This window comes from Geospiza fortis, unplaced genomic scaffold, assembly GCF_000277835.1.
Source record: "Geospiza fortis unplaced genomic scaffold, GeoFor_1.0 scaffold992, whole genome shotgun sequence".
Classification (NCBI taxonomy): domain Eukaryota; kingdom Metazoa; phylum Chordata; class Aves; order Passeriformes; family Thraupidae; genus Geospiza; species Geospiza fortis.
In genome coordinates, this window is record NW_005054625.1 from 67,554 (window position 1) to 85,158 (window position 17,605).

At 48.7% G+C, this 17,605-nt stretch overlaps 1 protein-coding gene across 1 annotated transcript; it reads right to left on the minus strand.

Moving 5' to 3' along the window:
* Window positions 1-157: 157 nt before the first annotated feature.
* Window positions 158-17,599, minus strand: MED1 (mediator complex subunit 1). The gene is made up of 17 exons (XM_005430383.3): window positions 17,518-17,599; window positions 15,486-15,592; window positions 14,706-14,784; window positions 14,092-14,146; window positions 13,270-13,402; window positions 12,593-12,621; window positions 12,175-12,246; window positions 11,925-11,999; window positions 11,471-11,544; window positions 11,160-11,249; window positions 10,322-10,433; window positions 9,573-9,697; window positions 8,841-8,959; window positions 7,790-7,991; window positions 7,085-7,180; window positions 6,878-6,983; window positions 158-5,868 (listed from the first exon to the last, which is right to left on the minus strand). The coding sequence occupies exons 1-17, from the start codon at window positions 17,543-17,545 to the stop codon at window positions 2,622-2,624; spliced, it is 4,749 nt and encodes a 1,582-aa protein (XP_005430440.1). The 5' UTR covers window positions 17,546-17,599; the 3' UTR covers window positions 158-2,621.
* Between the last annotated feature and the right edge of the window lie 6 nt (window positions 17,600-17,605).

The window sequence follows — 17,605 nt, forward strand, 5'->3', positions numbered from 1 at the left end:
GGGGGGCGTCCCCCGCCCCTCCGCTCCCTTCCGGGAGCAGCGAGTTCAACCAATCAGCGCGCGGCGCGAGGGTGACATCATGGTGACGTCATTCTCGCGGGAAAATCAAGCATGGCGGGGATGGCCTTGTGACCCCCCCCACCAACACCGACACCGATTTGTACCAAAGGGGTTTATTTGCATGTAAATAAAGATGTTCTCTGCGATATTTCCAAAAAAGTTGAAATTCCACTTTCCGCCCAAAAAAACTGCCGCGGGAGCCGGGATATTTACAATTCCAGCGATTTTCCAGCCAGGGATTTATGTACATCATGATAATCGAGGAAAAGGACCAGTTTCTTTTAATCTCCGTGTTCACTTCACCACCTGAGATTAAAAGGTTTGGCTTATATTTAATTTTCCACTTTATTTTTATCTTTCTGAATACTGAAAGATGTAAAATAATTGAGAATATAAGCAAAAATATTCCAAAAATAAACCATTTCTCAGAGCCCGAGCACTGACACCCCAAAGCTTCAGCGTGGTCATGCACCTCAGCTCTCCCAGGACTGACGTCATTGGAAGGGGACAGGGCACCAAAATGGGGTGAAAAGCTTCAAATTTGGGCTGGAGGAGACGTTGTTCCCTCTGTTCCCACCTTCCACAGGGGGAATTTTGGATACTGAGCTTTGGTCTGGGTGAGGGGAGAGGAAACGAGTGCAGCTTGTTCCTTTTCAAACAGGTTTTTGTGGCAATTTTGCTGCTTTCCCTTCCAACTTTTAGTGTACAGCACAGCAGGAAAACACAGCTCTGGCTGAGGATGAGTCCAGGGAGCCATCCTGGGGGATTCCCAGCCTGGATTCCACTTCAAAGTGCTTTTTTTGGAAGGCTGCTTGTGCCCCCTCACACAACTTGAATCAAAGTGATTTTGTCCCAAAAAAAATGATTAAAAAAAAGCAGGAGGTGGGGCTCCAGAGGCTGAGCTGGCAGCATTCCCAATGGAGCAGGGTGTCCAGCTGAATTCCTCTGGGATTTTGTTGCTGACATCCTCTTTGCAGCACCCCACGACTCCAACACTGTGCCAGGTATCAGCATTTGCTCCAGGTTTGGATTTAATTCCCATTTTCCTATCATTTCAAGCTCTGGCTGTGGTGTGCAGGACAGCAGGAGCAAAGGATAAATACTGGAAAATGTAAGGAGGGAAAAGTTCTGGGGGAAGTTTGGGAGACAGGCTCCCACGCTGTGTAGGAGCCCTGGAATTAAACTGGAGGCAGGAGCAAGGGGTGAAAAATCCCTACAATTATCGCATTAAAAACACTTTCCAAAAAAGCTGGAAACCAAACAGCTTTCCTGGGGTGCCCCTGGGGTCAGCCCAGGATGGGAAATTTCAGTGGTTTAAAAGAAAAACTCAAATCCTTGCCAACTTTTCATGCTGCATCCCCAAAGGTGAAGCACAATCTCAATTCCCACGGGGAAATCCTGGCCTCCAGCACCACCAGGAAAATCCAGTGGGAGCAGGATCCTGCTCAGTCCATAATTCCACAGGAGATGTGTTTGCAGAACTCCTGATTTCCCACATTCCACTCGAGTGAATCAGATGAAACTGCTTTTAAAAATAAAACACTCTCCTGAGCCTCTTTTCCTTTCAGGGACCACAAGATCAGCCCGGAGAGGATGCCTGAGTCATGCTCCTAATTCCAGCCAAAAGGGGAAAATCCATCTTCTAAGGAAATCAACACTTCTGCGGCAGCTCTGATCCCAGCTGAGCCACTCTGAGATTGTTTTCCAAGCAGGACAAGGGCTCCTTTAGCTGGAGAATCCTTCCCAGGATTGTGACAACTCCCAGCACAGCAGCACGAGGAGATTCCAGGGAAGCTTGGTGCAGGCAGGAATCCCTTTTCCATTGAGATTTGCTGGAATTCCACTGTGCTGGAACGTCACCAAAGCTGCAGAGCCACCCAAAGCCATGGGCTCTGCCCAAATTCCCACTGGGGGAAAACGAGGAGCACGAGGTGTTCCCACGTGGAGGTGAATAAATAGCTAAAATAAATGGGAAGGCAAATCCAAGGCAGCAGCAATCCCTCAGAGCCATGACCTGGGATAAAACCCTGATTTCCATGAGGAAACAGCGCCCAGCTTGAGCTGGGCACTGAATGAAGGAATGCCATGGGAGTAAAATAAATTAAAAACCTCGTGGTTTTCCTTCTTCCAAAGAATTAAAACCCAGCCTTAAAACATTTTCCTAAAATAATTACTTTAAAACTTCCTACATCCAAAAGGAGCTTATCCTGAATGGGAAGAGGGCAGAGGGACTGGGATCTCCCAGACCAGCCTATGTCTGTTTGCTCCATCTGGGAGCTGCTCCCGCATTCCCACACTCGGCTCCATCCCCGTGAACTCCCACAGGGATGATAATACTCATAAATTCATGAAGAATGGAAGTGCCCACAGGATGAAGGCCACAGGCAGGGACCTGGCTGCTGGCACTCACATCCTTCTGCACAGACCTTGGTGGTCTGAAAATCTTGGAAATACTTTAGAAATACTTATTTTTCCCCTCTCCAAACAGATCTGTGTGGCAGGCTTGAGATGAATCCTTCCTTCCTTCCCTCCAGGACTTGCAGACAGCTCATCTGAGAGAATTAATTGCCAATTAGAGCAACATCCATGAGATCATCATCCTCCTCCCCGATGAGGAACTCGGGGCTGGCCCGGGACGGCCGCTCGGCCGAGAGGATGGCGTTGCTGGCCATGGCCAGAGACTGATCTGCTGAGATGGGAGACTTGGACCAGCTCTCAGGCTTCATCCCGTGGGATTTCTTCTTATCCCTGTCCTTATCCCGCTCCCTCTCTCTGTCCCTGTCCTTGTCCTTCACTTTTTTCTTCTCCTTTTTGTGCTTCTTGTGCTTCTCGGCGCTGTACTCGGGCAGGGGCCGGATGCCATCGTCAGAGCTGGGGCTGTTCTGGTAGGATTTCTCGGCGATGGAGGAGCCCGACTCGCTCTCGCTGTCGATGTTCTGGGGGGTGTAGGCCGGGGATTTGCTGTGGCTGGGGGAGCAGCGCTCGTGTTTGGGGGTGGAGCCGCTGATCAGAGGGGATCCGTAGCTTTTGGAAGAAGCCATCTGAGGTCTCAGCCCGTCCCCGCCGCCTTCCCCGGGTTTCTGCAGAGTCACTTTGGCTTTAATGCTGGGGGAGCCACCATCGTGTTTGCTGATGATAATTTTGGCCACTCCGGTGCTTCCGACGTTTTTGGAATCCGAGTTCTTCTTGGAAGAGTCAACGGATCCTCCAGAAACGGAGACCTTCGATTTCTCCTTGTCGCTCTTCTCCCGCTTTCCCTGGAACTCCCCTCCAGACATGTTGTGTTTGGAGGACATTGTATGGCTTGAGGAATTGGAACTCGGCCCCATCTGCCCATCCATGGGGTCCTCTCCACCGGGCCCGCTCGTGACCACCCCGTGCTTCAGCTTGTCAATGACTGCAGTCAGAGATGGCTTCTTGTTTCTGCTGGGGGACTTCCCTTTGGAGCTTCCATGCTGGTTCTGGGATGAAGACATGGAAGACCCACTGGATGAAAAGGAAGATGAAGATGCCGTGGAGGAATTGGATGAGGGAGGTGGCTTCTGTGACATAGACCCGGAGGATCCCATTCCTGAAGAGGATTTCATGCTCGAGCTTGATCCAGTGCCAGACATGTGGGACCCACCAGAACCTGAACTGATGGGTGACTTCGCTTTAGATGACGGGGGAGTACCCGGGACAGGTTTCATAGGAGAGGCGAGTTTGTCAGACCCCCCCGAGGGCCTCGAGTGGGATGGGGAGATGTTTGGTTTGCTCATGGAAGGGTTCATGAGGGACGATGGCTTTCCTTGAGGTTTCATCTTGGCGCTGCCAGAGCCGGTGCTGAGGCCGTGCTTGGTGATGGGGGAGGATCCCGGCTTTCCCACCGACTGTGCCGAGCCCTTGGACTGACCCGAGCCAGAGCCGCCTTGGCTGGAGTAGAGGCTGCTGCTCATCTTTGAGCCAGAAGACCCTTCTGATTTGCTTTTAATTTTGCCTGAGGTTGAAGAGGAGGAAGAAGAGGAGGAGGAGGAAGAATGGCTATGATGGCTTTTGCTGCTGGAGGAGGTGACAGAACCACTACTTGTGTACTGGCCGTGTGAAGATGGTTTGCCAACAGTCACTGTTCCTTTTGGGATCTGAATGGTTATTTTTGGAATAGGAGGAGTAGCTACCCCGGGAGGAGTCTGGGATCTGCCCGAACTCCCCGGAGATTTGGACCCACCTGTGCTTGCTGGTGGCGTGAAGGGCCTGTTGGATGAACTGTGAGATGGAGATTTCCCATCTGTCTCCTGCTTCTTCCTCTTTGGGAGTTTCTCTTTGCTTTTGCCATCACTGGATGGCGTCCGGCTGCGCTTCCCTGGCTTCCCATCCATCCCAGCACCTGCCATGGCACTTCCAGACCCATTGCCTTCCTTTACCCGTTTCTGAGACTTCTCTTTTCCTAAATCCCCCGTGTTCAGCAAAGGGCTCTGACCTCCACTGTGGTGCTCCATGATGTCAGAGGACCCCAGTGCTTTGCTGGCAGCTGCAATAATACTAAAATCCACCGTATCGGACGGAGCGCTCCCCTTAAATTTATTTTCCCCCCCGTCACCCCCCAAGACTTGCACCCCCAAATTAGTTAGAGCCTGGGGGGCATAGCCCTTGAAATCATCAGTGTCTCCGCTCTGACTGCTCTCATCAAAGTATTCCTCCCCAAAACCACTCTGGCTCTGACTGTTCAGCAAGTCAGGGTTGAAATCTACCCCGTCTGGAAAAAAATGGTTGGAGGAGTCGCTGTTGGGGCTCACAGCGGCGTCCGCGATCAGGTCCGCGGGGTCTGTGTAGGGGTTCTCACTACTGTTGGTCTGAAAAACATCGGGGTCAAAGAGGGCACTTTGTGAATGTCCTGAACTAGAAGAATCTCTGACTGGAGTCCCAATGGGTGGGCAGTCCTCAGTACTGGTGGGCAGCTTGGAAGCCTCCTCAGCTATATCCGAGAGGATGTCGGTGACATCGGCCCCGATGCTGTCCGAGCTGGACAGGCGAACCATCCTCTGGATGCTGGGCTGGGCGTGGGGCAGGGCCTGGGGGTATGTGGTAGGAGGAGTGCTGCACTGGCTGGGTGCTGGAGTAATATGAGGGGTGTCCAGGGTGTCTGCAGTCATGTTGACATCAAAAATGGGGTTCTGGGAGTCAACATCCATGGAAAAGAGCTCCCTCTGGAAATCGTCCTCAGTCTGGTGCTTGGGCTTGTCGGCCGGCACGCGGGATTTTTTTTTCTTTTGTTTATTTCCCCCAGGGCCCATTTCCATTCTGGGGGAGCCAGAGGAAGAGTTCTGCCTTTCCAGAGGGCTGCTCCCATAAAGAGTGGAGAAATCCTGAGGAGGATTCTCCTTAAGAAGGTTCATGAGCATGGGGTGGTTCTTGGTGTTGCTGGCTGGTGAGGATACTGGTGGTGGTGTGTGGTGGGGAGGGGTTGGACTTGAGCCAATGGTAGACCCCACACTCCCTGTGATCTGCAACAAACTAGTGAGAATAGGGTTCTGAGACACTTTGCTGAAGTCCTCCCCATGGCCCACCGAGTCATGCCTCTCTTTCATGCTTATGCTCATGTTAAACAAAGTAGTGATGGGCCCCCCAGGAAAAGTGTTGGTTGGGGTGGTGGTCCCACTCATTGGGTTGCTGCCTGTGGTCATGCCATACCCTGGGCTGCTGGCTGGGGGCAGGTTTTTCTTCACCATGTCTTCAACTGTCTCTGCAATGAGGGACAGGGCTGGCGTGTCGGCTTGGATGGTTTCTGCTTTCCTACGGATGGCTCTCATGGTGACAGGGATGGACATGCACCTGCAAGACACAGCACAGGGTCAGGTGGGGCTGGCTGCCCTCAGCAGAGGTCACTGGGGAGGTTTCACACCTCCAGCAGGTATAAAATGAGCATTCAGGGCCTTGCACAGGAGAGCAGCAGGTCCAGGTTTATGTCCCGCTTTTCTGCTTGAATTCAGAGAGACACCTGCACTTGCAATCCCAGAGGGAGGATTAATCAATTATCTCTAATAACTGATAGCTGACAGATCATTATCTGCTAGTTAAAGAGCACAGAATCATGGAATGCTTTGGTTTGGAAGGGGCCTTAAAGCTCATCCAGTCCCATTCTCTGCCATGACAGGGTCACCTCCCACTGTCCCAGGCTGCTCCAAGCCCTATCCAGCCTGGCCTTGGGCACTGCCAGGGATCCAGGGACAACCACAGCTTCTCAGGGCACCTGTGCCAGGGCCTGGCCACCCTCACAGGGAGGGATTTCTACCCAATATCCCACCTAGAACTACTGCTTCAGTTTAAAGCCATTCCCCTTGTCCTGTCTTCATGAAGGAATCTGGGTTGTTACTCCAATTCTGGCAGAAAACACCTTGGTAAACCTGATTTCCTACAACCTTATAAAAATCCCAGGAGCTTAAAGCCCATCCAGTTCAACCCCTCTGCCATGGGCAGGGACAGCTTTCTGAGCTCAATAATCAGTGATAACACCACATTCTCCTCAGGGATAACAAGTCTATAATGTGCTGGAAGCAAAACCAGTGGTTCCCACCCAAAAGGTGAGAGGAGTGTTGTGCCCTGGGAATGTCCTGCTTTGTTCTGAATGGGACTGAGGTGATAAAAGCTCTATGTAAACAACAAACTCAAAAATCAGTAGCTACAGTTCAATATCTGGCACTGAATTTTCAGCATGGCTCTGAGTTCTTCTCTCCTGCAAACAACCATAGAACAGCTCCAGAACTGCTGGATAAACACAAGACGGAGCGGAGCTCATCTGTGTGACTGGGAGAGCACAAGGTGGGACAAAATCCCAGCTTACCTTTGAACAACCTTGGCAATGAAATCATCTGTACAGATGAGGGCATCAGACAATCCTTTGTAGAGCTTACAGTTCACGTGGCTGGAGTCCTGCACATCCATCACCACTGCAAGAGAGCAGGGAGAGATCAAAACGCTGCACACAGGGTGAGGAAACCCTGCCAGCCCTCCCAAAAATGCTGCTCCTGCTGCCCCTGAGGCCACTTACCACACACCAGGGAGTCGTTCACAGGGTGCTGGAAGGATACACTGAAACAGGAGTCAGAGAGAGGACAAACTTCAAACTGCAGGATCCCAGGAGAATCTGAAAAACACGAGAACTTTTAACTGAGGGAACGGTGGAGATGAACCAGCGTGCATTCACAATTTCTAGAAAAATCCTTTCGCTCAGGATTTTTCTCCTGGGAAGCTGAGAAGCCTCAGAGAAAGAGGAAAACAAGAATTATCTGATTTACTTCTCCTGTGTTTTGCTCCTTCAGAATGTGTTTGGAGATTGTTTCATTGGTTTCTGCTGTGAGTTTTTTTCACTCATTGGCCAACTGGGGCCAAGCTGTGTCAGGACTCTGGAGAGAGTCACGAGTTTTCATTATTATCTTTTCAACCTCCTGTAAGTATCCTTTCTGGATTCTTTAGTACAGTTTAGTACAGCATTCTTGATATATTAATATATATGATATATATTAATAATAATAGTATTAATATAGTATAATAAAATAATAAATTAGCCTTCTGAAAACATGGACTCAGATTCATCATCCCTTCCTGCCACAAATACAATAAACCAGGGCCTCAAAACCCCCACACAGATGGGGGAAAATATACAAAGGAAGCAGCAGAGGCTTCATTTTTGATGAGGAAAAACGCCCCAAAGCTCATCATTCTCATTTCATATTGCTCTGGAGGTGGCACTCACCTTCCTTCAGGACTGTCCTCTTGACACAGCTGCCTATGAGGGTGTTGTAGGCCACCTGGTGCCGGATGAGGCTGAGGATGAGGGGCACCCTGCCGGGGTGCTGGAACGCGATTTTGCTGAGCAGAGTCCCCTGGAGGCTCCGTCCGTCCGGGAGAGGAGCGTCCTTGTTCAGGAAGTAACAGTGCTGCTGTCCTGGAAGAGCCTGACCAACAATCCCTGCTTCAGAAGGGGATCATGGACACCCAGCAGTGCTCAGAGGCCACTGACACCGTGTCACCTTTGGACAAACACTGAGGATGTTTTCCTTCCACTCTGAACATCTGAATTCCTCAGCAGTAATACTGCCCAACAACATTCACTGTTCCCACTAAAACAGTTTCACACTGGATGGCATCCCCTCTGGAATTAACACTCATCCATAAATTTAAGGATTTCTCCCAAAATGCTGCAATTCATTCAGCCACACATCACTGGACAAAAGGAAGGGACAGGCTCAGCCCCTCTGCTCTCCTCCCTGCAGCTGCACTCCAACAGCAAAGCATCTTTCAATACCTCATTTTCCTAAGCACCATGCTGATCACAGAATCATGGAATGGTTTGGGTTGGGAGGACCTTAAATGCCATCCAGTGCCACAGACTGGGACACTTCCCACTATCCCAGATGACCCCAAGCCCTGTCCCTGGACACTGCCAGGGATGGGGCAGCCACAGGATCCTGTACATGAATCCTAATGCTTGAAGAACAAATTTTGTCTGTGAATAAATGTCCTGCTCTGTTCTGAACGTGACTGAGGTGATAAAAGCCCTGTGTAAACAATAAGCTCAAAAATAAGTAGCTACAGTTCAACATCTGGCACTGAATTTTCAGCATGGCTCTGAGTTCTCTCCTCCAAACAACCACAGAACAGCTCCAGAACTGCTGGATAAACACAAAAATCATCTGTGTGATTGGGGGCACAAGGAAGCCATTTTGTTATCCCATTTGGAAGGCAGCTGAAGGCCCTGAGATGGTGCTGTGGATGGCCCAGGCTGGCTGGCAGTGCGCACTTACGGCGTAGAATCGCATGTTGTGGTTCAGGGGCAGCGGATCGGCCTCCTTGGACAACTCAAACTGGGTGATCAGCTCATAGAGGGGCACAAACGTGGGTGGTGTGTCAAACAGGGGGATACCTGAAAGGAAAAGACAGCAGGGGATGATGGCAGCTGAATCCAGGGAGAGATGGTGGTCAGATTTTCTGGAAAAATCCCTTCGCCTAAGATTTTGCTGCTGGGAAGCTGGGAAGCTTCAGAGAAAAAGGAAAACAATAATTATCTGATTTGCTTCTCCTGTGTTTCACTGCTTTGGAATGTGTTTGGTGATTGTTTCATTGGGTTTCAGTGAATTGTTTGGACTTATTGGCCAATCAGGGTCAAGCTGTGACTCTGAAAAGAGTCCCAAGTTTTCATTATTACTTTTTTAACCTTCTGTAAGTATCCTTTCTGTATTCTTTAGTATAGTTTAGTATTCTTCAATATAATATAGTATCATAAAATATAAAAAAAAAAAAAAAACAACAAAATGTTTTATCACAGAATAATAATTTAGCCTTCTGAGAACATGGAGCCAGATTCATCATTCCTTCCTTCCTCTGGGGACCCAGCTAATACAATAAAAACCTGCCCAGGTGTTATTAAGAACAGCACAAAACCCCAAGCACATGTTAAAAATCAGCAGCATTTACTGATAGCCACGAGGGAACATTAATAAAACCCCAGAGATGTGTCTGACAGGTCTGCAACCCACCTGTGCAGCTCTGCAGTTTCTGGATGAAAGCTCGAGACACCGGAATGGGACGTGGGAATTTCAGGAAGAAGCAAGCAGGCAAGTCCACGCTGTTGGCACTGGTGATCGAGGAGAAAGATGGAGTTCTGGAAGAATGGGGGGACAAAAGGTCCTGTGAGCTGCAGGGCTTCTGCTTTCACCTGACACAACATTTATGTTTGCTCAAATACACCTTAAAAATGAAGGCACTCCTCAGAAGCACCTGACAGCCCTGAAATGTCACTGTCATATTTTCTGAAAAATTTTCTCCTGGGAAGCTGAGAAGCCCCAGAGAAAAAGGAAAACAATATTATCTCATTTGCTTCTCCTGTGTTTTGCTGCATTGGAATGTGTTTGGATATTTTTTTTTTATCTAGCATGTGAATTGTTTTAACTTAATGACCAATCACAGTCCAGCTGTGTCAGGACTCTGGAAGAGAGAGTCACTGGTTTTTTATTAGCATTTTGTTAAGCCTTCTGTAAGTATCCCTTCTCTATTTTTTAGTACAGTTTTTAGTATAACATTCTTTTATATACTATAATACCATAAAATAATAAATTAGCCTTCTAAGAACATGGAGTCAGATTCATCCATCCTTCCAAACGCTGGAGGTCTCAGAAAACACCACACTGAAACAGGCATTTCTTGGCCTAAAGGCAGCAGATGTGGAATTCCCGTAATGCTGTGACAATCCCCCCAGCTGAGTGCTGGCCTCAGGTCCTGCCCTTACCCTTTGCTGTCCACAGGATGGGAGCCCATGATCAGAGGAGCAATTGGAAGTTTGTGCATTGCCATGGTTCCCTCCACTGTCACTGACACGTTCATACCCAGCGAGCGAGGAACTGCAGGGGGAAGCAGGAGAAGATGGAAAAAAAAAACCCCACCAGTGGCAAGTTCTGTGGATTAAATATGAATTAAATATACTCTTCATCCCTGGAAGTGCTCAAGGCCAAGTTGGATGGGGCTTGGAGCAACCTGGGATAGTGGAAGGTGTCCCTGCCCATGGAACTGGATGAGCCTTGGAGTCTCTTCAAACACAAAATATTCTGTGATTCCATAAAATATTACTCTGGCTTTCCCCACAAGGCACAGAGCTCACTGTTCACCTTCAGGACCAAATGGACAACAGCCAAACTGACTCTTCTACCCAAATCCCCATTTCCCTCTTGCCAGGTGGACCAATTGCATCATCCTCAAAATATTTTCCAAATGTATTCGCGAGTTCATACTTTGCTCTTTGCAAAGCAAAACAAATTATGATTTTGGAAAATTTCCCTCTCTTTTTTTCCCTGACAACTGGAGCTTGGTTTTGGCATTGTAACAAGAGCCAGATGTCCATGCATAAAAACAAACTTTCAGTATGATGGGAGAGGCATAAGGCTGGATGGGGGATAGTGGAAGGTGTCCCTGCCCATGGCAGGGGATTGGAAGTGGATGAGCTTGGTTTAAACCCAAACCATTCTGGGATTCTATGTTCTTATTCAGGTAACAAAACAAATCTGATGTTAAAATAAGATTCACTGCAAGGGAAAAGGCTCTGTGTCCCAGCAGATCCCCAGCTCACCTACCATTGTTCTCGTGCAAAACCACAGGGGCTCCAGTGCCATCCTCAAATAAATCATAGGGGGAGACGTAATATTTGAGGTTCATCAGGAGACCTGGGGGAGAGAAACTCCTCATGAGGCATCCTGAGAAGTCATCCTGATCATCCCCACCCCACAAAGCCACACAAACACCCAAAGATTTTGTCCCTCTTTTACTTTATTATTTGTCATCAGTTAATGTGGAACTGTGACCCATACTTCAGGCCAGGAACAAAGAATTTTTTTAATTAATTAATTTAAATTAATTCATTTTTTTAAGAGTGAATCACAGGTACCTCCACTCCTGGGGGTGAGATAGCCAACACTGCCATGGAGGATCTTGTCCAGGGGGTTTGCATTGGTGGCTTGCCTGCAAGAGAGGCAATCACAGTCTGAAACAAGCCACAGCCACACCTGAAGCCAAAATCCAAGTGCTGAGACTGATTTCAACTCAAAATTCACGTTTCTGGGACCCAAAGAGGGATTGATCAAAAACTTCCCACTGTACAGGCAAAACAAAAGCTGCTTTACCCTCTACAGCATGGCTGGTTTATCACTGAACCTACAGCAGTGAAACAAGGCCAAAGCTTTCTCAATTTAAACCACATCATCACTGAATCCACCTGTTACAAACTTTTATTTTGCCTTTTAGACTCTCTTCCAATCAAATCCTGCAGTTAAAAAGGAATTTCTCAGAGCTCTAAGCATTTATAGATACTTAGAAAACCACACAGACACCACAAAACTTACCAATACATCCCAGCCATCTTTTGGAGATCCAACTCCAAGGACTGCAGAGCCAAGTACATTTTAGTTTTAAGTTTGCTTAGAGGAAAAAACAAAAACAATAAAACAATATAAGAAAACTTGAAAGAACTGTGAAGTGCAAACCTACAAGCTTGGAGGGTTTTTTAATGTTATATGTGTGGGTATAAATAAATGTATTCTAGACTTGTTATTTCATTTTATATATGTGGATATAAATATATCCTGGACTTACTTGTCCCCTGGCAGCTTATACAGGTTCACAAGTCCCCTCAGATGCTTTGAAAACTCATCAAAATTTTTCTCTCTGAAAGGAAAAAGGTGGAAGTTACCAAGTATTCAAATGAGTAAGAGATAGGTTTCATTTTAAAAAGTGATATTAATAAAGATGCTGAGCCACTTAAAAAAAAGACTTTTGCTACATGAAAATGTGTTCTTTACATGATCCAGCTTTAATGTGCTGTGGGCTTTGAAGATACCTTGCACAGCAGCCAGAATCACAAGATCTGAGCCAAAGCCAGAAAATCCCCTGGAGAAGTGAAGACACTTTGTGGGGAAGGAGCAGTTGTGAAGAATTTTGTGTTTCCAGACATCAAATAGCATCAGATCATTACAGCAAAGAGAAAACACAACAACCCTCCCCTGTCACTCACCTCAGATGTTGCACCAGCTCTGGACAGCTCTGAAAAGGAAGGAACACACAAGGATGTCAGTGTGGGATGCAGCCACTCCAGGCTTTGTGCAGCTCTGCAGCTGGGAAATATCAGAGCAGGGAAATTCCCAAACATCAGCTTTTCCTGGGAAGCCACACAATGCTCACAACCACTTGCTGTGGTTCTACTTCTGCCCCTCAAGCCCTGCTGGGACAAGTCCAGGTAATAATATTTCCTCTTAAATGATTAATTTGAAATAAACTTCTCAAGCTGGGAAGATTTAGGTTGAAAATCTATGAGCTTACATAGGGATATTAAAGATGAGTTGTTTTGAGGAGAGGCCAATCAAACACCAAGCTCAAACTCTCCTCCACATGCAGAAGGGCATTTTCTCCCAGCACTCCACAATTTTTAACTTTCCATTCCCAGATCTGAGCTTTGTAAGAATAACTTCCCTTGGAAACACAGCAAAAACTTCCATAAAATTCTCAGAAAAACTGAGGTAACTTCCCCAAATAATTTTGCAAGTTGTGAATCCATAGTGTGCATTGATTAGAAAATCCCACAGGAGCAAACTACTCTGGGTCTAAGGGAATGTTAAATAAAACCCATTTCCTCTGCTCAAAATAAAGAGAATCCCAAAAGCACAATGGTTCCTCTTTGCCAGGAATACACACCACGGGGTTTTCTCCATGGTGAGCCACCTTGACATCACAGAGCAGCCCTGTAGGGTCCAGCTGCACCTCCACATAGAACATGTCAGAGGTGATGTAACACTCGGTGCCGTTCGCACTCAGGTGGGACCCGAGGCTGCCGGAGGAAACACAAGAGGAATCGCTGTGAGATGCACAGAAAAACCCCACACAGCCCCCAGGAAACCCCACAAAATCCCTGAATCCAAGCACACAAAACCCCCCACTCCAAGCACACAAAACCCCACAATCCAACACACAAAATCCCCAACACAAGCACACAAACCCCTCGAATCTAAGCACACAAAATCACCCCAATCCAAGAGCACAAAACCTCACAATCCAACACACAAAATCCCCAACACAAGCACACAAACCCCTCGAATCTAAGCACACAAAATCACCCCAATCCAAGAGCACAAAAAAGCCCCCAATCCAAGTACACAAAACCCCCCAATCCAACACAAACCCCACAAAACAAACCCCCCAATCCAAGCACCCAAAACCCACAAATCCAAGCACACAAAACCCTTGAATCTAAGCACACAAAATCACCCCAATCCAACACAAACCCCAGAAAAAAAAACCCCCAATCCAAGCACCCAAAACCCCCAATCCAAGCACACAAAACCCTCGAATCTAAGCACAAAAAATCACCCCAATCCAAGAGCACACAAAACCCCACAAATCCAACACACAAAACCCCACAAATCCAACACACAAAACCCCACAAATCCAAGCACCACAAGGCTCTGGGGTGGGCAGAGCAGCAGCAGCAATCTGAGCCATTCAGAGGAGCAGACCCACCCGCTCTGCCTGGCGATGGACTCCAGGCGATCGGTCATGGCAGGCAGAGATGACACTGATGGAGGGAACAAAAACCAAACTTTAGGGAAAAGATCCAACATCCTCTAAGGAATTCCCACCAGCAATGAACCAAATCTGAGCTGGTTACTCCCTCCCATGTCTGCTCACACTGCCCCATGTGCAACCACACAGGATCTGTCCCCAAATACAGACATGAGGGTGTGCACAGAGAAACCCAAATATTCCCAAACTGCAAGGAGAAAACGGAATTTCTGCAAGTGGAATCCAGGTGTGGGCACTCACAGAATCAAGGAATGGTTTGGGTTGGGAGGGACCTTAAAGCCCATGAGGGACCCAAAGCTATGAGCAGGACACCTCCCACTCTCCCAGGCTGCTCCAAGCCCTGTCCAACATTTTCAGGGATGGGGCAGCCACAGCTTCTCTGTGAGAGAATTTTATTTTCCCAATAAAAGCAGCACAGCCTGACTGTCCTGCCTGGCACTGAGCTCAGTGTGTGATGGACCCCTGAGCACCAGGAACACCCTGTGTGGTTTTTATGGAGCATTTCCATAGTATTTTCCACCCTTTGGAGAGCACACAGAGAACACACCAACCTTTCAGGGCCTTCTGCAGGGTCTCCAAGCAGCTCACCAGGTGCTGGTGTCCCCCTGAGTTCAGCACCACACGTTTTTCCTTGGGCAGACAGAAGAAAAAAAAAATCATTTTTCCTTGTTCCTCCTATGGTAACTTCTGGGCAGCCAAGTGAGGTTTATTTAGATAATTAAAAGCAGATTAGATTTCATCCCCAAATTACAACATCTTGATTCCTCTAGATGAACAGTATCTGTTTACAAGCAGATTACAAAGGCAGGCCTGGAATTGAGTTATTTCCTTTTTAGTAACTTGGTCTAAATAGGCCTGAGCTGAGAGTTTTAGAGGTGGTGACAGAAAAATAAAGAGCTGGACAAACTTTTAATACTTGAGTATGGGCAGAAGGCTTTGCTGAGATCTCTCCTGCCTCCTGCTCCTCTTTCCCCCACCCACACCAATATTTTAAACCCATTTTTGACTGAGCCAGGGCTGAGTGTTGAGTGTCACTGAACAAAAACAATATCCACAAAACAACAAGTGACTGCTCCACAAAACAATATCCTGGAAGGGTAAGTAGCAGAAAATACAAGTTTGTGCCTTTTCCTGGCACTGAGCACTAATCTGTAATTAGGGGAGGGAAAAACACATCAGGGAGGTTTGGACATCCCTCCCTGCCCTGTACCCCTCAGAAGAGAGTGAAACCAAACCAAACCAAAAACAGCTGGAAGAGACCTAAAACCCAAAACAAAGGCATGAGCAGAGAAGCTGCAGGCAGGTCCTGCTCAGAGCCCAGCAATGCTCACCATGACCTGCCGGACCAACTTCATGGTTTCTGTCCAGGGCCGGTTCTGGCTGTACTTGGCGTGGAGCCTCTCCAGGAGGGAGCTCATCTTGTTCAGCTTCTCTGCCTCTGGCACACAGGAATGTTCAGGAAACACCATGAGCCAATTTTGGAAGCTTTACAATTCAGAAAACTTCCCACCTTTAAGCTGATTTCAAAGAATTTTCTACCCGCTGGTTTAACCACAGACCTCGAGGTGAGGGAAATGTTATGGACCATCCCAGGTTGTTAAAACTAAAGGATCATGAAAATCCCATGGAATTCCTGTCTGGAAAATGCCCAGCTCCTGTTCTGCACCATCCCTGAGTGGTGAGGCCTCAACAGGTTCAGTTCTGTCAGGACTGGATCCCCAGGGTTAGACCTGGGGCAGGAAACTCAGGGTTTGGGAAACACGGGGTTAAAGCAGTGAGGTGAGTTTTGTGTCCTGGATTCCCCCTCTGCTCCCTCTCCCAACTTCTTGAAAGGTCCTCACACCTTCCATCATGAAAATCCTCAGCCAAGTCATTCCAGCTGCCAGTTGGCACAAATTCTGTGCTCAGACAGACAGCAGGACATGGGGGAGTGGCTGGAGCTGTGCCAGGGGGGTTTAGGTTGGATTTTGGGAAAAGTTCTTCCCCCAGAGGGTGGCAGGACATGGGGGAGTGGCTGGAGCTGTGCCAGGGGGGTTTAGGTTGGATTTTGGGAAAAGTTCTTCCCCCAGAGAGTGCTCAGGCACTGCCCAGACTCCCCAGGGCACGGTCACAGCCCCAAAGCTGACACAGCTCCAGGAGTGCTGGGACAAGGCTCTCAGGGACAGGGTGGGATTTTTGGGGTGTCTGTGCAGGGCTGGGAGCTGGACTTGGATGGTTCTGTGGGTTCCTTCCAGCTCAGCACATTCCATGAGTCCACAACCAGCTCGAAGCTGAGGGTGGTGTCCCCTCAGTGCTGCTCAAGAGCCAGGAGGGGACAAAGCAGTGGATGAGTGACTGGAAGGTGACAGAGAGAACACGGCTCTCAGGAACACTCAAATCCTGTATTTTATTGCCAAGAGACAGAGCTTTCCATACTTTCATGTCAAAAAACCCCAGTGGGCATCATTCCAGGATAAACCCTGTCCCCAGCCCCAGAGGGTCCAAGGCAAACACGACATTTTGGTGTCACCTCACAGGATCCACCTGTCAAACTTCCTTACTGATGCTCTCCTAGCCCACAGACCTCACATTGAGTACTCCAAATCCAATGTAAGGAAGGAATGAATGTGCGCTGGGTGTTTTGGAATCTCCTGCTCTGGAGACATTCCAAACCCACCTGTATCCCCTGCTCTCTGGCAGAGGGGTTGGACTGGATGATCTCCAGAAATCCCTTCCAACACCAGCTACTCTGAGGTTTTGTTTTCAGGCACTTTATACCTCTCAGCTGCATCAACACAGGCTGAGGAGGTGGGAAGGGACCCCTGGAGCTCATCTGGTCCAAGCCCCCTCCTCAATCAACAGCGAGCTGGCCAAAATCCCAGGAGAGAGCTGGAAAGGACCTCTGCACATCACCCAGCCCAACCTCCCTGGCCAGGCAGGATCACCTGGGATGTGACCAGCTGGGTGTGGAATTTCTCCAGAGAGGGAGACCCCACACCCTCCCTGGGCAGCTGCTCCAGGGCTCCGACACCCTCCTGGAAAGCAGCTCTTCTTCATATCGAGGTGGAATTTGTGGTGTTTCAGTTTCTCCATTGCTCCTCGTCCTGTCGCTGACTGAACAGAGTCTGGCACCAAACCCTGACACCTCCTGGGGATTTCTGTACGGATTTATGGGATCCCCTCCCAACCTTCTCTTCTCCACAGCAACCAGGCCCGGCTCCGCTCTCCCTCCTCATCACAGAGTTGCTCCAGACCTCAAATCACCTTTGAGACCCTCGCCCGCTTCACTCTGCTGGGCGTCACCTCATCCCCAGCCCCCACAGGGCCCCCCTCGCTCCCTCAGTGGGCCGGCGGGAACCCCCGCGTCCCTCGCGCCGCACTCACCCTCGGCGCTGCCCGGCGCTGCCTTCATATTGCAGGTCCGGGGCCGGGATGTAGAGAGGGAGAGGGAGCGGAGAGGGATCGGGAGCGG